Source organism: Apium graveolens, chromosome 8 (assembly GCF_009905375.1).
Source record: "Apium graveolens cultivar Ventura chromosome 8, ASM990537v1, whole genome shotgun sequence".
Taxonomy (NCBI): domain Eukaryota; kingdom Viridiplantae; phylum Streptophyta; class Magnoliopsida; order Apiales; family Apiaceae; genus Apium; species Apium graveolens.
Window position 1 is genome coordinate 40,716,842 of NC_133654.1, and position 27,710 is coordinate 40,744,551.

A 27,710-nucleotide genomic window follows, 5' to 3' on the forward strand; every position below is an offset into this window, starting at 1 on the left:
TCGAATTTATTTATCGGTGACTGGATTATTGGGCTGGGTACTGAAATAGGCTAAGTCACTTTGTTAGTGGGCTTAGTCTAAATATATTGAACCTGCAAATAATCTGATCTGTAACAAGTTCTGATATCAGAATCAGAACTTAAGAACTGATGAATAAAATCAGAACTTAACAAGTTCTGATATCAGAATCAGAACTTAAGTACTGATGAATCAAATCAGAACTTAACTTAAGTTCTGATAATAATGTGGGTGTTAATGTGAAAAGCTGTTATAAATAATTTAAATTCAAAAGCTGATCAGTTTTGATTTTTTCATTAATGAATTCAAAATCTGATCAGTTTTGATTTTTTCATTAATGAGCAGTTTAATTCAGACATTAAGTGTGTGGACAGTTTCATTTTTCCTCTCCTATAAATAGAGGTTAAAGTGAATGTATTAGACACACTAGATTCTCTTCTCTTCTCTTCAACCTCTCTGCATTTCTCTCCAAAAAGTCCTGAAGTGCTGATATTTTCCGGCGACTGAGGTGCTGGTCGAAGTGGAGCTTTTGTTGCTGCTGTTAACATAAACTCCGAGCTGTTTTATCCTGGTGGAGATATTGTGCGCATCCCAAACGCAGCAGGTAGGGGCAATATTCTTTTCAAGAGCAGCCAGGACTTCGAGCAAGGCCTGGTGACTCAGTTGTGATCATTTTTCTTGGCATTTTGTATCTGTGAACCTTTATTTCAGTCACTGTTAAAAGCTATGGTTTCAGGTACATCTTTCTTTCTCTCTTCGTTATTTCAGTTACTGATTTTGTTTACCTGCATGTTTTGTTTTGTTAACTGTGGTCTTGGCCTAAACTTGCTAAATTCTTTATACACTTGCTTCTATGTTACTATATTTGTTAGTGAGATTTACAACATTCTTGAAGAGAATACTAGTTATATAGAATTTAGCATACTGGTTAACGAAAGTGAGGTTATCGTTGGTGGTGGTAGCAGTTCGGGTGCAACTGTGGTAGCAGTTCGGGTGCAACTGCTGGGGCCATTGATTGGACCACCTATAGTTTCCCACAAGCTGTTGAACTAACCGGTTTACCGGAGAAATTCAACGGTGGCATTGGCTTTTCTCGCTGGAAGAAAAGGATGAAGTTGTGGCTGACTATAAAGGGTCTGTGGCCGGTTGTGGAATATGAGAAACCAGTAGTGGATCAAGAGAAGGCTGACACAGTTAAGGCTTTTGCGAAGTGGGCTGAGAAGGATGGAGTGGCTAGGGCGGCCATTCTGGCGGCACTAACAAACACTTTGTTTGATGTCTATTCTTCTGATGCCTACTCTGCAAAACTCTTATGGGAGAAGCTGGACCAGACACATAATACTGACTCACAAGGTCTAGAAAAGTATTCTGTGGCAAGGTTCCTCGAGTTCAAGCTGGTGGACAACAAGTCCATGACTGAGCAGGTGCATGAGTTCGAGATGATAGTGCATGCTTTGAAGGAGTCTGGAATGAATCTCCCGGAGAAGTTCAAGGTGATGAGTGTGATTGAAAAACTCCCGAAGTCTTGGGAAGAGTTCTCTCTCTCCCTGAAAAGACAGAAAGGAGAGATCACCTGGACCAACCTTATGCTGGACATCTCGGTGCAAGAACAACACTAGTCCAAACAGGGACATGTGATGCCAACTGAACATGGTACCTCGAAGGTAAACATAGCAACTGTAGGACAAAAGAGGAAGGCTTTTGCTAAGAAAGCTAATAGTAATAAACCTAAGAGTGACAAGGACAAGGCCAAGAAACCCAAGGCAAACAAACCATGCTGGTCTTGTGGGCAGGTTGGGCACTGGAGTAAGGACTGCCCTACGAAGAAAGCGAAGAAAACCGAGGTAGCGCAAGCAAATGTTGTGTTTGGAACCGCAAGTGGGCATGTAGTGAACATGGTTGTTGGTGAGGCTACGGCTTCTGAAACCGACGTTGACCGGTATGTATCCTACAACCCTGTGATATTTTCTACCTATCTGTCAAATGAATGGTTGATAGATACTGGAGCTAATGTACATATTTGTGCTGATATTAGTTTATTTGTATCTTATCAACAGAGTCATAGCCTGACTATGAAGATGGGGAATGCTAGTGTTGCTCAAGTACATGGAGTTGGAAATGTGGATCTGAAGTTCCCTTCAGGACGTATTCTATCTCTGACGAGAGTGCATCATGTTTCCAACATGCGTAGAAATATAATAAGTGGAAGCTGTTTAGTTTCTAGTGGTTTTGAAATTTCGTTCAAGTGTAATAAAGTAGTTCTTATTCACACTGGTACATTCTTTGGCAAGGGTTACTTGTCAAATGGTTTATTTGTTATTAATGCGGATCCCGTTTTGGGAAATTTGAATAATAATGTTATTCCTACTGTTAACTGTATTGAATCCTCAAATATATGGCATGCTAGACTAGGTCATTTAAACTTTGGTGCTCTTAAGAACATGATGAACTTAGAGTTGATTCCAAAACATACCATAGAAAAGAATTCTAAATGTCAAGTATGTGTGTCTGCTAAACAGATAAGGAAACCTTTTCATAACGTTGTTAGGGATTCAGACTTGTTAGGTTTAGTACACACTGATATTTGTGAATTTGGTGGTGTGTTGACCAAGGACCTGTTTAGATACTTCATTACTTTTATAGATGATAGTAGTAGATACTGTTATGTTTATTTACTTAGACATAAGGATGAAACACTTAATAAATTCATTATATATAAAACTGAAGTAGAAAAACAAACTAGTAAGCTACTTAAAAGATTGAGATCTGATAGAGGTGGTGAGTATACGAGTAATGCTTTTAATGAATTTTGTGCAAACAATGGTATAGTTCATGAAGTTACTCCACCATACACACCTGAGTCTAATGGGGTTGCTGAGCGAAAGAACAAAACATTTAAAGATATGATTAATAGTATGCTTATTAACTCTGGGTTGCCTAAATACATGTGGGGGGAGGCTCTAAATACGGCTTGCCATATTTTGAATAGAGTCCCTCTAAAACACATGGATAAAACACCCTTGGAGTTATGGAAAGGCAGGATGACTAGTCTTAAGTATCTTCGTGTGTGGGGGTGCCTTGCTAAGGTGCTTGTTCCTGAACACAAGAGAAAGAAACTAGATCCAAAGACTGTTGATTGTATCTTTCTGGGCTATCTTGAAACCACTACAGCTACGAGATTTTTAGTGTTAAAATCTGACATAGATGGTATAGTGGCAAACACGATAGTTGAATTTCGAGATGCGACATTCTTTGAGGATGTCTATCCTATGAAGACTGAAAGACCTGAAACGACTTCTGAGGAAGATCCTACTCACACATCAAGTTCTATTCCTGATCATATGGAAAAGATGACAAATATGGGGGCGGAACCTAGTAGTAGCTCTAGTCCTAAGGAACTAGAGGAACCAAGGAGAAGTAAGCGTGCAAAGGTAGTCAAGGATTTTGGAGGTGATTTCATCACTTACAATATCGAGGACGAACCTTTAACTTTCCGGCAAGCTATGGATTCTTCTGAGTCAAGGCACTGGAAGGGCGCTGTCAAGAGTGAAATTGACTCTATTGTTTCTAATGGAACATGGGAGTTGGTTGATCTCCCTCCTGGGTGTTCTACTATTGGGTGCAAATGGGTCTTTAAAAGGAAGTTGAACCCTGACGGCTCAATAGATAAGTACAAAGCTAGATTGGTAGCTAAGGGTTTTAAGCAAAAGGAAGGAATTGATTATTTTGATACATATTCTCCGGTTGCAAGAATGGTAACAATCCGAATGCTTATAGCATTGGCTTCAGTCCATGGTCTTATCATCCATCAGATGGATGTAAAGACGGCTTTTCTTCATGGTGAACTAGAAGAAGAGATTTATATGGATCAGCCTGATGGATTTGTTGCATCAGGCAATGAAAGGAAAGTATGTAAGTTGATTAAGTCCATCTATGGCTTGAAACAAGCTCCCAGAGATTGGCATAAAAAGTTTGATGAAACTATATTGCCTTTCAGTTATAAGATTAATGAAAGTGATAAGTGTGTCTACACTAAAGTTAAAGGTAATGAGTATGTTATTTTGTGCCTATATGTGGATGACATTTTACTGTTTGGAACCAATATTGAGATTATTAACGAGACTAAAGAATTCTTGAAAAGGCATTTTGAAATGAAGGATATGGGTGAGGCAAGTGTGATTCTTGGAATCAAACTGATTCAGTCTACTGAAGGAATAACCTTGACTCAATCTCATTATATAGAGAAATCTATACTTGAGAAATATGGTTATTCACAGTGTAGAATCGCTAGTACACCTTATGATTCGAAAGTTTCCCTTGTCAAGAATACTTCAGGAGTGCCTGTGTCTCAGTTAAGGTATTCTCAGATTATTGGGAGCTTGCAGTATCTTGCTAACTGTACTAGACCAGATATTTTATATTCTGTGTCTAAATTGGCTAGATATACAAGCTGTCCAAACAGAACTCATTGGGATGCTCTTGATAGAGTACTTAGATATCTAAAAGGCACAATGTACCTTAGTTTACACTACAGGAGATTTCCTGGTGTGCTTGAAGGGTACAGTGATGCAAGTTGGATAGCTAAGAAGTCTGGTTCCAATGGAGTGACTGGATACGTGTTCACCTTGGCTGGTGGAGCAATATCCTGGAAGTCAAGCAGACAGACTATAATTACTCGGTCTACTTTTGAGGCTGAGTTGTGTGCACTTGACGCCACAGGGACGGAGGCTGAATGGTTACACGGACTTATGTCTGCAATACCTGTAGTAAGCAGACCGCTTCCTGCTATTGCTATTCACTGTGATAGTCGAACAACTATCGACAAGATTAGCAGTAAAAAGCATAATGCTAAAACTAAGAGACACATCCAAGTTAGACTCAAGTCTATAAGGGGTTTAGTGACTGATAGGATCATAGCTATAGAGTTCATAGGAACTCAGAATAATATAACTGATCCTCTTACTAAAGGACTGGAACCTGCAGTGGTCCTTAAGTCAAGGTTGGGGATGGGACTGTCAACCCATCATAATTCATCAACAGTGGGAACCCAATACACATGAGAGGAGATCCCTCGAAGTGTATTCAATGGGTAATAACAAGCTGTAAGGATGAGTTGGTAGTACCTTTGCTACATAGATGATACTATAGTATCTGAGTCTATCCCCTGTAAACCTAGAAGGTACTGACACTGCCAGAAAAGCAAGAGTGGTAAAACTCTGAATGGGATCAAGTCATTTGACGAGATAGAGGCAGTATATCTCTGGAGATGCCCAGCTAAGCGAATGTAATTGTGTGGTCGCAATTAGAGGATAGGGTTAATCCTTGAAGCATTCGACGAACAGGATCGAGACATGACCATTAATGTCTCAAAGCCGTAGATTGGCACCATAACCTTTGACTTGTCGTCGTCTATGGAATATGGTTATACTAAACGGATTAAGATTCAAGGTGAAACATTCCATCTGAGTCCGATAGCCATTGAAGTAGAGAAATTAGGAGGGTTCAAACCCAGAAGGGTACCGACTCTGAAAAAAACAAGTCATGATGGGAAATTGATCGCATTTCTGTATGGATTTGTGGGGGATTGTTAGAAAATTAGGATTTTAGAGCTTAATTTAATTATGTTCTTGATGTTAATCCTAAAATCTAATGATTGGAAATTGTTCAATGATATTTGAACTTAAATTTTCATGTATGGTTTTAAGAATTTTCTCAATGAAATCCATATGAAATGAGAGTTGAAAGTAGCTTGGAAAAGCTTGGAAAATTTGAGAATGTTTGTCCCACATTGAAATAAATAAAGGGGGTTGTGTGCTTTATATGGTATTACCCACATGAGTAGTATACAACTACTAAGGTGTGTGATGGTCCATTGTGTTGTTATGTGCTTCACGCGCACACACACGTGCGCGCCCCGCCCCGCCCCGCACCGCACCGCACCGGACCGGACCGGGTCGGGTCGAAGGGCGATTTGGGCGAATGTCTCGGCGTCTCGCGTACGCGAGGCGACCTGGGCGAGAATTTTATTTATTTGAGAATTATTTTAATTCGAATTTATTTATCGGTGACTGGATTATTGGGCTGGGTACTGAAATAGGCTAAGTCACTTTGTTAGTGGGCTTAGTCTAAATATATTGAACCTGCAAATAATCTGATCTGTAACAAGTTCTGATATCAGAATCAGAACTTAAGAACTGAACTTAACAAGTTCTGATATCAGAATCAGAACTTAAGTACTGATGAATCAAATCAGAACTTAACTTAAGTTCTGATAATAATGTGGGTGTTAATGTGAAAAGCTGTTACAAATAATTTAAATTCAAAAGCTGATCAATTTTGATTTTTTCATTAATGAATTCAAAATCTGATCAGTTTTGATTTTTTCATTAATGAGCAGTTTAATTCAGACATTAAGTGTGTGGACAGTTTCATTTTTCCTCTCCTATAAATAGAGGTTAAAGTGAATGTATTAGACACACTACATTCTCTTCTCTTCAACCTCTCTGCATTTCTCTCCCAAAAGTCCTGAAGTGCTGATATTTTCCGGCGACTGAGGTACTGGTCGAAGTGGAGCTTTTGTTGCTGCTGTTAACATAAACTCCGAGCTGTTTTATCCTGGTGGAGATATTGTGCGCATCCCAAACGCAACAGGTAGTGGCAATATTCTCTTCAAGAGCAGCCAGGACTTCGAGCAAGGCCTGGTGACTCAGCTGTGATCATTTTTCTTGGCATTTTGTATCTGTGAACCTTTATTTCAGTCACTGTTAAAAGCTATGATTTCGAGTACATCTTTCTTTCTCTCTTCGTTATTTCAGTTACTGATTTTGTTTACCTGCATGTTTTGTTTTGTTAACTGTGGTCTTGGCCTAAACTTGCTAAATTCTTTATACACTTGCTTCTATGTTACTATATTTGTTAGTGAGATTTACAACACTTCTGAGGGGAGCCAATTAGAACCCATTATATTTAATATATATATATAAATCTGAAAGTACAAATGAGTTTGAGATGTTAAGAAACGGATGTTATAATTTTTTTTTTGTGAAATATGAATACAAAACACTCCATATTTATAAAGAAAAATATGACCGTTGATAATTATTCCCATTACTTGCTTGTACATTATCTAAATACAACCGTTGTAATGTAGTAAAAAAAAAGATGGGGCCCATCAGATTGCTGCCCGTTGCCAAGTCCATCAAATATCAATGGACCTATTACAGTATCAATAATTGATGGCCTCAATCTTTAAGCGCTGCATAGACATTTGACTTTAGTCCTTCAATTCAGTCATGAATTAACTATTTTAGTCATGCGTTGAATATGCTCTTAAAGTTTAATTTATTTGACTTGGATAGTTACATTTTTGGTCATATGGGAAAAGCAAATTACTCGACATAAGTTAAGTCTTAGGACAATTGCAATTTTATATTTGGATCATCCGAAATACTAATGAATAACTTCAAATCACTAATTATTAAAAAAAAATATCATATCTGAAATCTTAATAATAATAATATTGTATATTACTAGGGTTTGAATCGGATCTCACTTTGCGTTTTCAATATTGTAACTGTACCTGGAATTCCTACCGTATAAACAAATATACGGTTACAAAAGTTGAAAACAGTTTGTAATGCTCAGCTCAGATCTCGCAGTGTTGTGGTCCAAAAATACATGCCAACTGCCAAGGCAAATTGTTTTTGGTAGGAAAGTCCTGGTGTTCACATTCACATCACTGCCAAAACAACAACCTTCAATCTCTTATTCAACCTCCTTTGTCTCTGGTCTCTTGGTTTTGAGAACAATTTGTAGTGTTCAAATTTACAAGTGGTAAAAATGAAAATATGATGCACTATCCAAATAAAAATGACCTTAATACACGTATTCAGCTCACTAAGTTTGGTGAAATAACAACTGTACCGTTAAAATAAATTATTTGCTCATATATCTTTTCCAAGGGACCATTTTTCTCAGAAAATAATTTTGATTGTTACATAATTTATGGAGTTAATTAATGGGAAAATGAATTTTTTTTTCACCCAACTTATTGTGTATTTAAAAACTTACCACTCAACTATAATTTTTTTGTTTTACTCACTAATGTTAGGTTCAGATTTTTTTTAGTCACTTACGTTAGGTTCAGATTTGATTATTAGTATTTTGTCAATTTTCTATAGCATTATTAAAATATAATGATAACTAGTACAAAAAGTGTCATATGTGTCTTATAAGAAGGTTTATACGTGTTTGAGTTTGCTAGATGAAATATGGAGGAGTTGTATAATATCTGAATTATATAACTATGTTATAGGAAGGACTTGTATTGTTTTGAATATCTTGTTACGCAAAAAATCGGTTCATGTACGTGTGTTATTTCTTAGGTAGAGTACTAAACTCAAAACCAAAATTATTAGGAAGAGCCATCCCAATCTGTACTAAAATTATTGGGAAATAAAAAAATAAAAAATTCAATATAGTCAAATTAGAAAACTGATCATAAAGTACTAAAAACATTAAAAAATTACATATCAATATTTTACCAAACGACACTTTCAAAAACACAATGAAATCACTAGTCACGGCTCCTTTATGCAACTCTTACCGACCCAAAATCTAACTATAAACCCATCCATTCTAATAGTATTGTAAAACAAGTATATATGTAAACACAAAAATAATAATATTGTAATTAGGGGTGTTCGCGGTGCGGTGTGGTGCGGTTTGGACCAAAATCGCAAACTAAACCGCGGGTGCGGTTTGTCTAAATTCTCAAACCGCAAACGCATCGCGAAAATCTTAAACCGCGCAAACCACACCACGAAAATGCGGTGTGGTGCGATGCGGTTTGAGCGGTTTGAGCGCTTTAAGAAAATAATAAATTTTAATGCGGGCGATTTACAATTTTCAATACATCAATAAATAAGTTTAAAGTTGATAGTATTACTTCAAAATACAATTTTAGTAAATCTGAACCATAAACTATAATTTCTAATTTTGTTTGGCATACATTAGATAAAATTTCAAATTATATGAGTTATTGACAAAAAATAATAAACGGTAGCATTCAACCATCCACGATAAGGTGCAACAATACTACATAAATGCTTATTATATATATTTGTTTATATTATAAAGGGACAATAATAATATATTATTTATTTATTGTAAAGGTACAAAAGCATTATCTATATATATATTATAATAATATGCGGTGCGGTGCGGTGCGGTGCGGTTTGAACCACGAAAGCAAAGTCCCAAACCGCACCGCACCACGCGGTCTAACAAAAATACAAACCACGACCGCACCACGAAAAGTTTAAATCACGCGGAGCGGTGCAGGGCGGTGCGGTGCGACGCGGGCGGTTTGTGCGGTATGATTAGTTGTAATAACGTGAATTTGGTATTATATCAAAATACTCTCACAAGATATTTTTTTTACAGACATAGTTTTATAACTTATTTTAAAGATTTTTTTATATATAAAAATTTAAAAGTTAAATTATTATTCAGAAAAAAAATTAAAATAATTCATTAAACATCTTTTAGGAGGCTTAAAATGTTTGTCAAACTCTAAAGATATGGAGTACTATATATAAAGATATAGACATATCTAAAAATTTTAAAATATTATAAACTACCACCATATTTTTAAAATGCTACAACAAATTGACATAATACTAATAATCAAATCCGAACCTAACATTAGTGACTAAAAACCAATATGAACCTAACATTAGTGAGTAGAATAAAAAAAATAGTCGAATGGTAACTTACTAAAAACATGATAAGTTGAGTGACGAAAAAATCCATTTCCCCTTAATTTATTCGGGTATGATTTTTTTCCATTTTCATCCTGCTATTAGTGAGTATAATTTGTTTTCGACCAGATTGAATTTTTTTTATTCCCTTTTACCTCTTACAGTCATCAACTAAAATCTGAAATAATAATAATTTTCTTTAACCGGGTTGAAATATCAAAATCAAACATAATAAATATTAAATACATGGTTAATGCTGATGAGTTTATCGGTTCAACCAATTATATTCCCCTGGTCAAAAATTTGTACTTAAAAATAAATTTCATTCATCGAATTGTAATATAACAAAGAGATTAATCACTCCACTCGATGTCTCGACTTCTTGGTTTTCGTAATTAATCACAAGTTGGTCTTGCTAACAAACAAGAAAAGAAAAAGGAGGCATTCATTAGGACTTTATAAGAACTAGCTATTACTCTGGAACAACCCTTCTTTCTATCTTCACAGAGAAGATTGATCCAAAACATGTTAAAGGTCTAGATTTTTTGCCTACCTGGTGTTTGGTTTGTCCAATTCCTTTTTGAAGAGAATGTTCTTATGATCAAATGTTGTTTTATCGTGATCATTAGAGGAGAAAATTAGATAGTAACCGGAAATACGATAATGTCAAAGGTTGTCCCTGAGCTCTACATTATCGTATTTTCAGTTACTCTGATTTATGATTTCCAGGCTGAAACATAAACTGACACATCACTATACTAAACCAATATATACAAACATTTTATGTGAACGCACTAGATTCATACAGATACATTTTAAATAAAATAGTTTAACAATGTGTTTTCATCACCATCTTAAAAAGCTACAATTCAGTAATTCAATATCACATATCCCTGGTATCACTAAGATTAAATAATTAAGCTTTTCAGTCAAAATGTTATTACACAGCCAGAACTAAAATATCTCACTCACATGTGCTAAGGAGTCGACAAGCATCAATAATTCGACTGTTACAGTTGAGAAACTAGTCTTCTGGTCATGACGTATCTGCGAAGCTAACTTAAAACTGCACCAGAAAGGGACTCGGTCCAATCAGAAGAGGTGCCAAAACATCACTTGTTCAGCTAACAAGCTTCCTGAGTACAGCCTCAGCTCTCTGTTCAAACTTTGGCATGGCCCAGTCATGCTGAACTATGTCAAGTCCATCTTTCTCGGCACCCAAACTCTGGTGAGAACAATAATGAGTATATAATCAAATCAAAGTGATCAGGATGCATAATAAATACATGCAAGGAGCTGCCGAGTCAACATTTACAGATATGGAATAAACACAATATCTTTGGTTGTCCACAAAATTCAATGATTGTCTTAAACAAAGCAACTTCATCTATTTACCTTGGATGGGTCAAAGCCAAATCCACTCATTTGCATCATGCGTTGTGTGTCATCTGTAGCTGCATCACAAAGACATGTTAATTCAATAACAACTAAACTCTTTACATGTCTCAAACAAAGAGAATTAAGAAAATGTCTTCAATTTAAAATTGCAAATTCACTAACCATTTTCTTCTCCCAGAATAAGACTAAATAAACCCCTTAGTCCAAACAGATTGAGGAAGTACCTGAAAAAGAAGCAGAACATAATATTTAACTGATTGCGGCTAACAGAGATGAGATACATTACTTCATACAAACTGAAAGAAGAAAAAGGTTTGAAAAAATACCATGAGCGACTGCTGACGTAGCTAACATCTACAGTGCTTAAATCAATTCCATTTTGTAACATTGACCTAAACCTTTGAGTCAGTGGAAAAGGTATCTTTGCTGTAGACAAAAAAATCCAAAGATCCAGATTATTACAGAAAATGTATACATCAACAGAAAAGAGTAGAATATACACAGTACACATGGATGTTGTAATCCTAATTTAGATGATATATTTTAAACATTTCAGTGAAGAAAATAACAAAGGACAATGAGGAGTTCAGTTCAAACAGAAGTAACGTTTTCCAAAAATAAATAGAAATAAGAGCATACAAACCTGCTACAAATCCGGAGAAGAAAAAGTTGACCCAGGCAAAAGTAAGAGTCTGACGGGAAGAATCATTTATTAGAACAATTGTAATGATAAGTAGTGAAATTTAAGGAGAACAAGATCTTTTTAAAAACAAATACCTGGGGTATGATCATTGAGAGATTCTTCTTCATCATGTCCATAGCCATGTTGGGATCAGAGAACATTTGAGCCTGTGGATTGTTCTGAGCCTGGCCCTTAGGAACATGAAGCAATCCATTTTCCTGCAATGATAATTAACTTCAGTGTAATAGACTATCATTACTGACCTCAGGTAGTGCACTAGCTCTCAAACATTTAGAGTTGCAGCCACTAGCAAGACAAGAAAAACAAAAAGAAGCACAGCAACAACCATCTTCCTCTATTTGTATTACATTAATGTGCTTGTTGGCATGCCTGCATACAAGCTCTTAATGTACTTAAGAATACCCCATCTTCACTTGGCCTTGTAGCAATTCATGTGTCACTTTCTAATATATAAATAACCAGGGGAGAAGTTATATTATCTTTTCAACAGAGTCACTTTTCCCCCATATATACATCTATGTAGTACAAAACTCCTAAATGAAGGCCTTGTGTATATTATAAAAATTGTAGACATGGTTTCCTACCAATTAGATTAGCAGACACGAGAAACCAGGACGTTGAAATTGCAACATGTCCGCAAGATTAGAGCCCCATTCCTAATAAAAGTAATATTTTTCCAATTGGAAGTTTTATCTTATTTCTAACATTTATGATTTAACATCTCCCATTTCAAATTAGGAGGTGGATTTTGATCACCAAACTGTTGGTTCAAGGTTAAATATAATTGAGAAATATCCAACCCTAAACTTGCTTAACTAATCATTCTATCTAGCTAGTCACACCTTACCCGATAGATTAACTTTCGCAAGTCTTTCACTAAAAATATTACCTTTAACCATTATGATCCTCATTAAATCATACTATCAGTCCTGAACACACTAACATTCATCCTATATTCACTTAAATTTTCATAAATTAGTCATAAACGCGACTCGGTACAACAACACCAGGAGCTTAAATTCCAACCAAACAATTCATAAAATTGAATTTCCCAAACAATCAAACATTCAAAGTACGCAAGTTCAACACAAAGTCTCAAACTTCATCACAAACTCATACAACAGAAACAAAAAATACGAAAAGGGTAATCAAGAAACACAAACCTCATTAGTAAAATAAGCTTTTCGGGCCCGAAAAGCCTTAGCAGGAATAAAATTAGCAGCAGCCCTCAAATTCCTAGCCCTAATAATAACTTGCCTGCAAAACAATCCAAACAATCAAAACCCCACATAAACAAAAAAAAAACATACAAATAAAAACAATAAACAAATTACAAACATACCCTTCTTTGACAATCTTAAGATCAGGGGTTTGAGAAGAGCGCATGAGCTTAGAAACAAAGTAACGAAGAACACCAATAAGTACCATTACTACAGATAATGGTATTAATACCCAGTTTCTAATTGCTGTATCTAACACTAAATCTTCTGCCATCGTTTCTGCTTGGATTAGATGGGTTGATTTGCAGCCTCTTTCTCTGCTCTCTGAAGATATGAGCGAGTTTGTGATCGGATTCAAAGAGGGTGCGTTTTTGTAATGTTCAATGCCAAACACGGTCTTAGTGTTTCTGCTTTTTATTGGGCCCTTGATTTTCTTTTTTTGGGCTTTATATATGCATGCAATCCCCAAATTCGTATTCTTTTGGGACTAGGATCTAGTTTTATTTTATTGAATTTATTTTTATTCTATATTTTTTTCCATATGCAACCTGATCCAGATTGGAACATTACCTTCAATTCACTTATTTTGATGTTTTTCAATATTTATTTCTCTATATTTATATTTGAACTTAACATTAGAGATTAGAACTGAAACATAAATTCAAACCTTTTTTAGATTTTTTTAATTAAATATTAAGGAATATTACAAATAATATTATTGTATAATTGTCTTTAGCAATTAAAGGTGTAAACGAATTAAACTGTTGGTGAACTACTCGAGTCCGGCTCATAAAATATTCAAATTCGGCTTGGCAATAATCGAGCCGAACTTGAACTATTCAAATTCTTTACGAAACCGAACTCGAACTTCAAATTACCTGGCTCGTAAGTATCGCGAGCCTTATCGAACCTTTACTATTTTTAATTTTTTTTACTATAACTATAATTTTCTATAGATATTGAATATTTTATTTATATTTTATATACTTAATCGAATCAAACTCGAGCCGAAACAGTCGTATTTCGAATTTTTCTCAATATTTAGTGAAATCGATTCGAGTTTTTGAGACTTCTGTAGACATCGGTTCGGTTTTTAAAATCGATGTAGTATATATGGTATAGACATCGACTCTTTTACAGAACCGATATGATATACATGATATAAAGATCGATTGTGTTTTAAGAACTGATGTACTAAGCCATTTTTAACACATGTCCAAAACCGATGTAAAAAATAGGGACTTTTAACATCACATGCCTAGACATCGATTATAAGAATTTTTAACATCGAAATAGAATCGATGTCTATTGACGTTTTTCTTAGGTCCACTAGATACATACAGAGGAGGAGTGAATGTATGTTTTTCGTATTTAATCGATTAATGCAGCGAAAAATGAAACTTTAAAACAAAATAAACAAAAAAAAGAGATTTTGCGAAATAATTCTTATATAAAGAAATTAAATCACAAAGGTTTGCTTACACCTTTGAATAAAGATTCAAAGTTACAAAGAGAAAGAGCCAATACAAATATATAAGCTATCAAACTAATGGATTCTTTCTATCACTCTACAAACCTATAACTCGTATCAAATGATAATCAATACAATCAAAAAAGTTATAAATGATGAGTGTATCTACATGTGTAAGGCTTTAATGGTGTAAAAAAACTTGGGCATGACCTCTCCTTATCAAATCAATATTTTTGTGTGCTGAGAATAATTTGCAAGAGTTTGGCACTATTCACGGTTGAAGATATGCAATTCCAATTTGCATCTTTTTTATTATCTAGGCCGGTAGCTTGGAGAGAGGAAAAACATACGTGGCACAATACTGTACAGGTAAAATGATTGACAACTTGCATTTTTTGTCCAAGTTGCGCCTATATCATTTCTTGAGAAAACACCTTCCATGGCGCCTACAAGGACTTCTTGCCATAGAATATGAAGAACCTTGTGCTTACAAGGGAGTAGAGATACCTACTGGCCCCTATAGGGAAGCAACAAGTCTCTTTGACTTAGTTTTTGAGCCAACTTGCGCCTACAAGGTACAAGAGGGAGCGTTACTTGCGCTTGGGAGGAGAAAATGTGGATTTACCTTAGTTTTTTGAGCTAGTTGCGCCTCCAAGGGACCAAGGAGATGTTAATTGCGCCTAGAGGTGGTAAGTAACTCTTTCTTACTTATATTTTATTGCTACTTGTGCCTTCTAGGGGTAAGTAGTAGGCCACTTGTGCCTAGGGTGAACCAAAAGCATTTCTTAGTTAGTTTTTGAGCTCATTTCTTCCCTAGTTCTCCTACTAGGTCAAAACCACTTCTAGTACTTGGTTTTTGAGCCATACTAAAGTAGTTGCTTATACTAGGCAAGAGAGTATCCTTGGTGACTCTTACTACAAGGTAATGATCACTTTTACTTAGTTTTTTGTTAAGCACTTTAACCCTTTAATTATCACGTCTTCATGTATTTTCTTCGAGTCTTCGTATAAACCATATAACCTTCATATTCAAATATGAATACTCACTAAAAAATCCTTCTAATGATAGTACTTAGTTTTCCTTCACGGGTCACTAACGCCTAGTGCAATGGTCTGGTTCACAGGCGACTAGTTCCGCTCTCAGGTTTTCGTACTATAATCTTTCCATAACATTGTTACATCTTCTACCATATACAATCAACTTCACGTGAAATCCTTTAGGTCTTCATACTATTATAAATAACTACTTCAAATGACTTCAACCGTATTCCTCCGTTGCCTGAACATATTAATGAACTTCATACAGACTTCTGTTGACGTCTTCTTAATTACAACTACCAAGATCATTATGTATATACCCAATAATCAATATATATTCATTCTAATGGAACATAGATTATTTTCAAGTCCTTTGTTCTATGTTGAGTTATGCAAACCGGCATTTTTGAGTTAAACATACAACTACAATCTTACTCAACAATATTCCCTTATTTGCTGTTACACCTGACAGTCAAATAATAATGGAGAAACAAAAGTTTGGAGGATCACTCAACTAACTCCAAAAATAAATCTTCATTAAGATTTCAACATTCAGCTCTTAACTTGTAAATAATACTATCTTATATCTTTTGCATCTTCCATAAACCTTTCAGCTTCAGCAGAGAACTGATTCTTCTCTCCCTCATGTAAAGTTACAAATAGATACATCTTCCAATTCTGTCTTCAATCTTCAGATCTTCTTATGTTTAATGATCTCACAATGTGTTTCACTCCACTCTACACTCAAGTGTTTGTCACTCAGTTTCACGATAAGTCACCCACTTAGATTTCCATACATTCAAGTGTACCTACAAAATATTCCTTTTAAAAGAAAAGTTGCCTTCCACCTTTAAGGATGGAAAATCTCAGTCAAGAGATTCAAAAATATTCCTTCTGAGAGGGGAAATTAAGATTCTTTTGAGTGGCATAATTCCTGATATCTCTCAACTTCCACGAAGAAGTATACCTTATAAACTCGTCAGATAATATCTGAGTCCTCATTTATAATTTGTAATTTTGACTAAAGTCAAAATCATTTCCAGATTTGAATTCTGGGAAGATAATCAATGACCAATGATATGTCATTAGGGATCAAAATTTTCTTCTAAAGTCTGTGAAGACTTATCAGAGATAATGATCCAGAATCATGGGCCCAAATTCAAAATCAGAGATAATGAATAGAGGAATGATCCAAGAATCTGACCTTTTTCCTAATCCAAAAATCAGAGCATAGAAAAATGTAGCACATATTTAGAATCATAACCCTAATCCAAAGATCAGAGTTAAAGATTTTTAATGCCAAGATCTATTGATTAAGATCCAATTATTTTTGGTGTCCTTGATATGGTTTAACAACAATTGTTTCGTCAATACCTTCCTTGTGTATAAATCTCACGTGTGCATAGGAAATATATATATCAAGGGGTAGTGACTCTCATTCAGATGCCCTGGCTGACATGAAAATTTCAATTGATTACATTCTGTTGGAAGAATGCACCTATTAACAGTTTATATGCCTTTATAGCTCTATATTCTTTTGAGAGAATATAGATAGGCTTACAGATGTCTCGAGGTATAGATACTCCACTACTTTGTAAGAGACAAAGATGTAGGGTTGACCGATCCCCGATCCTTCCTTACGTGGTGCTGCTTGGCACTATCTCCCTCTTTCTCAACACAACTCCAATACCACGTGGTAATTTTTCTGACACCAAGTTGATATCGCAAGAAAATCAGGTGTTTTAGAGCAAAATATGGTAAATATATCAGAGCACGGTAAAGAATGCTGGTTGAGAAGTGTTTGGTACTATGACTTGTGTCAAAACCGATAGGGTTTCATAGGCTCATAGTCAGTTCATAAAAACACCGAGGGTTGATTATCACAAACTTCTAAAGTACAATATCATAGAATTTAGTGATCAATATCATAGTGATTCAGGAGCTTATACCTTTGACTTACCACTACACGGATTCATGAAGGAAGTCTTATGTGATTATGCCTCTTGATTCTTTTGATAATTCTATTTATTCAAATCTCATTAGATTAAAATAATTCATGTTAGTCTAACACAAAGAGGATAAAAGCTATTCTAAAATAACAATATTGACATAAAATAATCCGAGTTTAGCGTGACAAGATCAAATATTCATACCAAGAGTGTATTTAACAAGATTTTACCAATGTTGACTAGTCACATCAAGACTATAGACATGAGAACAAGAAAATATTTGAGAATAACAACTACCAGTTGGATTTTACAATTACACGAGTATTTGTAAGAGAAGAAACTAGGCCCAAATCAAAATTATAATCCAAACATGAAAAGTAGACTAATCCATAAACTAATCTGAATCTGAATAGTCTATTTTTATGGGCTTAATTAATGGACTCCACAAACTCAACAATCTCCCATTTGGAGTCTGGCCAATCTCCACTTCACTCTTGTAAGTCTAGTAAAATCAATTCTTCAATCAATAACTCTAACTAGTGCAGCACCTTCTCATCAATCAACTCTGAAGGCCAGTTGAAGCTACGCAATGTTTCAACTTTTCATTCGTAACCACCTTAGTCAACATATTTGCAGGATTCTTTGAACCAAGGATTTTCTTCAAGGATAAAGTACCACTGCTTATCAACTCTCTTGTAAAGTGATATCTCAGCTGAATATGCTTCGTTCTAGCATGAAACACAGTTTCTTCACAAGATAAATAGCACTCTGACTGTCTCTATACAAAGCACTGTCCGCCTATTTCTTACCCAACTCCTCAAGAAAATTCTTCAACCAAATCATCTACTTGCTAGCTTCAGAGATAGCCATATATTCTGCTTCTGTGGTTGAAAGAGCAACACTCTTTTGAAGTCAATACATCCAACTAACTGCAGTGCCACCCAAAATGAAAATATAACCTGTTGTACTTTTTCTTGTATCCAAACATCCACCCAAATCTGCATCAGAGAACCCTTCCAAGATAACATATTTCTTATTAAAACATAGTGCAACCTTGGATGTGCCTTTCAAGTAGCGTAACAACCACTTGATTGCTTCCCAATGCCCTCTTTCAAGATTAGACATAAGTCTGCTAACAACTCTCACTTAATAAGCATTGTCTGGCCTTGTACACACCATAGCATACATTAAACTGCCAACTGTAGATGCATAAGGAACTTTAGCCATATCTTTCCTGCCTTCATCTGTTTTAGGTGATTGATTATTTGCGAGATTAAAGTGACTCGCCAACGGTGTACTTCTGGTCTTCGCATCCTGGATAATGAATTTTTGCAATAATTTCTCAACATACTTCTCTTGAGATAATTTTAAAGTACCTCCAGCTTTATCCCTTATGATGCTCATACCAAGTATATGTTTTGTTGCACCCATATCCTTCATCTCAAACTCCTTAGACATCTGTCTCTTTAACGTGTTGATTTCCCTCATGTTTAATCCTGCTATCAACATGTCATCAACTTACAACAACAATATGATATAAGATGAATCAAACTATTTAAAGTAACAACAATGATCCATATCACTCCTCGTGTACCCATCCTTCATCATAAAGATGTCAAACTTCAAGTACCATTGTCTTGGTGCTTGCTTTAAACCATACAAGCCTTTTATAAGCTTGCAAACAAGATTTTCTTTCCCAACTACCTAAAATCCCTCTGGCTGAACCATGTAGATGTCTTCCTCAAGATCACCGTGTAAGAACGCGGTCACAACATCTAGTTGCTCTAGATGTAAATCCTCTGCAGCCACAATACTTAGCACAATTATGACTATAGTCATCTTAATAACGAGAAAAAATATATCGGTATAGTCAATACCCTTTTTATGTTGATAACTCTTGACTACTAACCTTGCCTTGTATCTCTTGCTTCCATCATGTTCTTCTTTGATCCTGAACATCCACTTATTCTATAAAGCCTTCTTTCCTGCTGGTAACTCTGTTAAAGACCAAGTCTCATTCTTCTCAAGAGAACTCATCTCCTCATCCATGGCTGATTTTCACTGAATTGAATCATCCATTTGTACTACCTCTGAATAACACTGAGGCTCCCCGTCCTTGGTTAATAATATATAATATCCTGAAGGAGAATATCTTGTGGTGGCTTTACACTTCTGCTAGATTTTCTTACCTCATTCTGTGGAGTTACTGGGACCCTGTCATCAGCATTCTCCGAACTCCCACTATTTCCTGCAAGATCTGTTTCTATAATATCTTCAAGCATTGCTTCCTATTTCTCAGGTTGTTCCTTTGTAAACTCAAAATCAACTACAAGCTTATCCTTATACACTGCATTCTCATTAAAAGTAACATCTCTACTTCTAATGACCTTCTTAGTCAGTTCATCCCAGAAATGGTAACCCATATCATCTGAGCCATAACCAATGAAGATACACTTCTTTGCTTTCGGATCAAGCTTGTCCCTATCGGAATCTTTAAAACGCACATAAGAAACACAACCAAAAACTCACAAGTGTGAAAGATTTACCTCTTTTCCTGTCACTCTTCTTCAGGAATCTTGAACCCCAAAGGAATTGAAGGTCCTCTACTTATGAGATACGCTGCTTTGCTAACTGCATCTGCCCAGAACATCTTTGGCAACCCTGCATGTAATCTCATACTCTTGGCCCTCTCATTCAAGATTCTATTCATGCCCTCTGCAACACCATTCTGCTTTGGTGTCTCTGTAATAGTTTTAATCATTCTAATCTCAAATTCCACACAATAACTTTTAAACTCATCACTAATATATTCACCACCATTATCTGACATCAAACTCTTTACCTTCAAACCAGTCTGATTTTCAACTTCAGTCTTCCACTTCTTGAAAGTAGAAAACACATCTGATTTATTCTTCAAAAAGTAAACCCATACCTTTCTAGTGGAATCATTAATGAAAGTGACATAGTAGCGAGATACGTCCAATGACGCAACTGTTGTTGGACCATATACATATGTATGAACTAGCTCTAACTTCTTAGCCTTGGGGGTCCTCCCTGATTTTGCAAAAGTAACACGTTTCTGATTTTCAAGAACACATGGCTCACGGAATCCAACTTCCACATTCTTCAACTCTGGAATCTTCCCCTTTGAAGTTAACAGCTTCATACCTTTTTCACTCATATGACCAAGCCTTTGGTGCCACAAATTGAAGACTCAATCTCATCAACAACTGCATTTGCTTCATAGATAGATTGTTACAAAGTCCCATTTTTCTCTCCACATAAAATAACTAGATTCCCCTTTATAACCTTCCAATGTCCGTCTCCGAAAGTAACTCGATAACCTTCCTTATCTAACTGACCCACAGATTTCAACATCTTCTTCAGTCCAGGAATGTACCTTACATCTTTCAACGTCCAGCTAGTTCCCAAAGAGGTTCTGAGATTAATATCTCCCATGCCCGCAATATCCAAAGTCTCATCATCAGCAAGATGAACTTTACCAAAATTTTCAACTCTGAAATTTAACATTAAATCCTTACAAGGGGTAGCATGGAATGATGCACCAAAATCCATAACCCATAATTCAACCGAACATTCAACACAACAAATCAAAGCATCGTTCTCCCTGATTTTTATCTATTTATAGATTGAAGCAAGCCTCAAGGAGAATGAATATTCATTTTGATAAAATGGTCATAGAGTTTGGCTTTATTCAAAATGAAGATGAACCATGTGTTTGCAAGAAGTTAGTGGGAGCCTTGTGACATTTCTAATATTATATGTAGATGACATATAACAGATATGGAATGACATGCCTTCTCTACAGGCTATTACGACTCGGTTGAGAAATAATTTCTCGATGAAAGACTTAGGCGGTGTTACCTATATATATTAGGGATCAAGATCTATAGAGATAGATTGAAGAGATTATCGACCTAGTCAGAGTACATACATTGATAAAGTATTACATCATTTTATGATTCAAGAGACAAAGAAAGGATATGTTTCGATATCTCAGGAATAGTGATCTCAAAAGAAAATTCCCCTTTGAATCATTAGATGATAAGGTGTGACGCCCTCAATCTCGGGGTTAGAAAATGAGGACCCACACAACATTAAACTACCATTAAATATGCATAAACCCCGATTAATTATTAACAGGATCTAACAATATAAAGTTTGAGACAAGATTACAACTACCAACCATAATATATAATACAACCCAAAATAATATTTAATTTACACAATCGATTCCGGCTTGGAACCGATAGATAACCCATTATATCTTTAAACACTTTCCGACTAAGCGCTTGCTCACACATAACCTGTACTACCTGCCATGGCATCTGGAAGCCTACAACACGGTAGGGGCCACCAGGTACGCTCTAACGAGCAGTGCGCCTAAGTCTGACCATCCTCTTACTTAACTGCCATGGATAGAATAAAGCAAAACATATGTGTATAAAACTCAGCAAGTAACTATATGACAATTCTACGATACAATATCAACAATATACCATTATTGCTTTTAAGGCATTCTACTTTACAATCTCTAGGTGGCAGATTTCTGTCTTTGGGCTATGAAAGGGTTATGAAGAAAGGTTTAGTATTTCAGGATTGAAGGCTCAAGATAGGGTGAAAGCTGACATTCATCACAAATCAACATGGGGATCTCAAAGGATCTCTCACCAGGAAAGCAAGAATATATCTAACTCTGGAAGGCAATTATATGATTGGTATCAATATCAAAATATAATCAGGGTTCTCAAAGCTGTATACCAAACAATATCTCAATCCACTCATCACAAATCATTTTAAACCATTTCCTCTTTAAAGAATCAATTGCTGAATAAGGTATTCAATTTCTCTTTGTTATATGATAGGGAAACCTTGATTGGACTACTTTAACTTTCAATTCACAATAATAATACAGGTGATCAGCCCGTACCGACCTCCATCTGGTCGTTAAGGTACCTATGGCATAATTTCAGCCTTAAATTTGACTAGCCCCGCTAGTCTCTTATATGGTTGGACTAGTCCCACTAGTCTCTTACGCCTCAATCTAATCCATCAGGAATTCATTTGAAAAACCTTCGGAATAAAGAATGGTTTTACCAAGTTCATTTTAACATTACCAAGAATATGAAATCATTCGGACTCTTTCAAGTCGAAACTCATTCTTAAGTTCAATTCAAGAATTCAAAGAAAGTGATCGTATCAAAAGTAAGCAAAGATCAATACCAAGGATCTTGATCAAATGATAAACAAGGTATCCAGATAGGGAATCAAAATAGTTCTAAGGATCATCACAGAATATGGTATACAAAAGAAAGAAACGCAAGGGAAATGTATAAAGGTTCTTATAAGGATCATGATCATTCAGGGTATCCAAAGGAATCAATAAGTAATTAGAATATGAATCAACAGGGTTACTACAAGGGTTTGGGCAATAAGCATATCAAATCATTGCAAAAATCAATAACAGGTTCACAGGGAACAACAACAGGGTTTCTCAAGAATCAATAACGGGTATGGTACAAGAATTCAATATCAAGGTTCAAGAATCAATGAAAGCTTCACAAGTGCTATAAAAGTTCAATACTCTATCATGGCATGAACAATATCCTCTCTATAACAATTTATACAAGTAAGCAGAGTTACTTGCCTGAATTCGCTTTTCTGTTTCACAAGGGTTAAACTACTACCACCTAGTACACTTTTCCCTTTCCTAGCCCGAATGCCTTCACGCTCCGAATCTACAATTCAATAATCAAACCCTAATTAGATTCTCACTCGATGTTCCCAGAACGCTTAACAATTCCCTTTATTGCAATACCCTAAGAGTGCATATATATACTCAATTATAACACAAAGCACGCTATACCATGACTCGTATACTTTAACCAAATAGTCATCGAATCACATACAGTGACACAATTACGACACATAACATATAATCCTTGTATCCAAACTCTGTACTCGAGTTATAATAGCAAGTATACAATCTCACATCAAAATGACTCAATCCTTCCTTTTTATATCATTTAATTCGAACCAAAATAAACAAATACATCACTTAACTCATAGAAATCTCATATGCATTCACTTGGTAAGATATTGGAATCAAATCAATTACTTTTATACTTAAAACCATACGACTATGATCACAAAACACAATAAAAAATCGAACAATGACATGCAAGTAATGAAATTACATATAAACTTGAGATCAAGTCTTCACTTATCCTTTTTCATTATTTTTAACTCAAATCTTTACATGCAAGGCTATAAATTAACATACATTCGATACTTCACCCCAAACCAATTTGATTTCATCCTTATAACCCATTTAAACACACAATTTAGATCCTAAACATGGTTGATCATTCACTTTAGCACATAATTCAACTTAATTTCTTAAAAACAATTAAGAATATTCGAATTTTCCCAGAACCGAAACATACATGCATCAATTTGGATCTTTAAACCACAACTCAATCTTTGTATTCTATAATTTCTAAAAACAATCAACAATAAACTATTTACATCAACAAAAATCAACTTAATCTTTTCAAAATCAAGAACCTTTCGGCTTTTTAAAGAAACATCACATGCAACTACAGAAAATTGAGTTTTAGTGCTCTAGAGTTCAGTTTACACATCACTACTCACCACCAGTTCACCGGAGTTCATCACCGGTGGCGGAGGTTTCACGGTGGTGCCCCCATTCATGGGTTTCCAACCTTAAAACCTCCATTTTTTCTATAAAAATGCAGCAACAACTACATGTAATATAATTTCATCATAAAAATCACAGAAACATGAATCGATCAAGCAAAACTCGGGCCTTGGCTCAAAATCAAACCCAAACACACGCATACACTCGCATGCAAGCATCTATACACACATGTACATGAATTGGAGCTCATATATGGAACAATGATGAAGTTTCATGGAAGATTTCAAAGAATTAGTGAGAGAGAGGCAATATACCGAGAGGAAAAAGAGAGAGAGAAAGAGAGAGCTTCGAGAGAGAGAGAGATGATAGAAAGTGAGAGAAGAGAGAGAGTAGAACCGGGTGGAGAAAAGAAAAGAAGGGGGGAAGTGGGTTTTTATAATAAAAGGGCAGGGTCACTTTAGTAATTTACATAATTTTCTTACTTCCATTCTCTTTTCTCTTTTATTCTAAACTCCAAAATGAATTTAAATAATGAATAACTGTGGCGCCCTCCAAACCCGGATCAGAAGTTTGGGGTCCACACACACACACCTTAATTATAACCTACTTATAATAATAATAAAGATAATAATAATATATGCAATGACCCTACTTACCAACTGTTAGGAATGTATGTGCATTAGTTTGATGATATGTTTAACAAAATACTTAAGTAGAAATTTAGTGTCTGTAGCCTCAACGGATAAGACCACTTTGGCTATCCGTTGATGGTGTAGCTTTACTTAGAAATAAGTCCAGTGTTGTAGCATATTTCAGTCTCTGTATTTAAAATGTAATTCTTGGAAGTTGAGAGAAACTATGAGTCATGTTGACTACTAGATGATATGCAGATAGGAAGGCCAATTATAAATACTTCATGCCTTGTAATTTTGTATAAGTGAAGTGGTATCAACGGATGACTTAAAGACCTTCAACGGATGAGAAGCTAAGCTTCAACGGATGTCTCTAAAGCTTCAACGGATAAAGTCATCAACGGATAACATCCTTCAACGGATGAGTGCATCAACGGATGAAAGCTTCAACGGATAACATCCTTCAACGGATGAGTGCATCAACGGATGAAAGCTTCAACTGATGTTCTGATGATTAGCCGTTGATAAGGGGTAGTTGTACCTACAAACAGAGGCACATGGGTTGATAGAGACAACTGAGATGTGGTAGCCGAATTTCAGGAACAACAGAAAAAGCAGCCGTTCTTCTTTAGTACAAAGATGCAATAGTCAACAAAGTACTGGAGTGAACAGGAAAAGAAGCAAGTGAAGATCGTATTTTATTACTGTATTTTATATTGTTCTTCACTTGTACACTTGGGAATATATAAACCAAGTAGAAGCTAGTAATTAGAAGAGAGATTTTCCAGAGCTGTTTAGAAAAATATTGAGAGAAAATTCATCTAGTTTGTACTAGGATGCAGCTGTGATCAACATTGTTTAATCACAGATTTTCTAAAATACCATCTCTGGTGGAACAACAAATCCACCAGAAAAGTTTTTAAGGTCTGTTGTGTTCTTTACATTTGTGCTTGAATATATATCTGTCTGTATTAGCTTAAAGCAATTCACACACTTGTTCTTCTTGAACACACAACTTTCATAAACTGCTCAAAACTTGAAAAAGTTTTGAGATTTACATTCAACCCCCCTTCTGTAAATCTCATTGTTAGTCCACTAGGAATAACAATTGGTATCAGAGCAGGCTCTTGACATACAAAGAGTTTAAAGTTCTTGGAATCTAACAAAGATGAGTAAGAAGGATATTGGAGTAAAAATCCCAGTTCTTGACAAAGACAGTTATCACCATTGGAAGGTGAAAATGCACCTTCATCTACTCTCCCAAGATGAAGGTTATGTAAACTGCATTGAGAATGGTCCTCACATTCCCCACAAAGTAGCAACAGTTGCTACAGCCACAGTTGCTGTTGGTCAATCCATTCCAAAACCTAGAGCAGAATGGACAATGGAAGACACAGAAGAAGTCCACAAGGATAAGAAGGCTATGAACATTTTGTTTAATGGTCTTAACATGGATATGTTTGATAATGTGATAAATTGCACAACTGCCAAAGAGGTTTGGGACACAGTTCAACTACTGTGTGAAGGTACAGAACAAGTGAAAGAAAACAAAATGCAGCTTCTCATTCAACAGTATGAATACTTTCATTTTGAAGAAAATGAATCTTTAAATGAAACATTCAATAGGTTCCAAAAGCTGTTGAATGGACTGAAGCTGTATGGAAGAGTGTACCAGGTGAAGGATTCAAATCTTAAATTTTTAAGATCCTTGCCAAAGGAATGGAAACCCATGACTGTCTCCTTAAGAAACTCTCAAGATTATAAGGACTTCACTCTTGAAAGATTGTATGGAATCTTGAAGACTTATGAACTAGAGCTGGAACAAGATGAGGTATTGGAGAAGGGGAGAAAGAAAGGAAGTTCAGTTGCATTGGTAGCTGAAGATGAGAGGAAATGCAGACAAGAAACTGCGAGATCTACATCAAACTCCAAAGATGGTATAAGAAATCAGGAATCAAGCAAGGGGAAAGAGCAAGTTGCTGAAAATGAAGACAACTCCAGCCAAGATGACTCAGATGGTATTGATGAGCATCTTGCATTTCTGTCCAGAAGATTTGCAAAGATGAAATTCAAGAAAAACACTAGAGCCACTAAACCTCACAAAAACACTGTGGACAAATCCAAGTTCAAGTGTTTCAATTGTGGTATAAGTGGACACTTTGCAGGTGAGTGCAGAAAGCCAACTTCTGAAAAGAAGAAATTTGAACAAGTAGATTACAAAAAGAAATATTTTGATCTACTCAAGCAAAAGGAGAGGGCTTTCATTACTCAAGAAAGGGACTGGGCATCTAATGGAGATGAAGAGGATGAAGATGTGGAGTATGTCAACCTTGCTCTCATGGCTGATTCTGAAGAAAATGAAGTTAGTTCATCAAGCAATCAGGTAATCACTACTGACTTAACACAGCTTACTAAAGAAGAGTGCAATGATGCTTTTAATGACATGTCTACTGAATTATATCATTTGCGTGTGTCTCTTAAATCTCTTGCTAAAGAAAATAGTAGGATTAGAGAGAATAATCTGTTTTTAAGTAATAGAAATGCTTTGTTAGAAGATAAGATGATTGACCTAGAGAAAACAAAGTTGCATTGTATATCTGTTGAAAATGAACTAGCTGAATCTGTTAAGAAAGTAGAAATACTTTCCAATCAATTAGAGAAAGAGCAAGAGGTGATTAAAGCCTGGAAGACATCTAGGGATGTAAGTGCTCAAATTGCTAAGGTCCAAGGAATTGAATCATTCTGTGAAACTGCCTGGGATAAAAATAAAAAGAAACTGGAATTAATTGATGGGCTGTCAACGGATGTGGAATCAACGGATGATGAAAGTTATCCGTT

The 27,710-nt window shown here is 35.6% G+C and overlaps 1 protein-coding gene across 1 annotated transcript; it reads right to left on the reverse strand.

Annotated features, from left to right (window-relative positions):
• Positions 1-10,558: 10,558 nt before the first annotated feature.
• LOC141679013 (uncharacterized) lies at positions 10,559-13,529 on the reverse strand. Its single transcript, XM_074485491.1, has 8 exons — positions 13,223-13,529; positions 13,044-13,137; positions 11,955-12,077; positions 11,821-11,869; positions 11,504-11,603; positions 11,340-11,401; positions 11,175-11,233; positions 10,559-11,004 (listed from the first exon to the last, which is right to left on the reverse strand). The coding sequence occupies exons 1-8, from the start codon at positions 13,372-13,374 to the stop codon at positions 10,900-10,902; spliced, it is 744 nt and encodes a 247-aa protein (XP_074341592.1). The 5' UTR covers positions 13,375-13,529; the 3' UTR covers positions 10,559-10,899.
• Positions 13,530-27,710: the final 14,181 nt, after the last annotated feature.

Excerpts from the sequence above, each read along its gene's own strand:
- LOC141679013 (XM_074485491.1), bottom strand. The coding sequence starts at position 13,374 with ATGGCAGAAGATTTAGTGTTAGATACAGCAATTAGAAACTGGGTATTA. Across the intron at positions 12,078-13,043 it reads AAGCTTATTTTACTAATGAG|GAAAATGGATTGCTTCATGT; the intron begins GTTTGTGTTTCT and ends TTATCATTGCAG. Across the intron at positions 11,005-11,174 it reads TTGGCTTTGACCCATCCAAG|AGTTTGGGTGCCGAGAAAGA; the intron begins GTAAATAGATGA and ends TGTTCTCACCAG.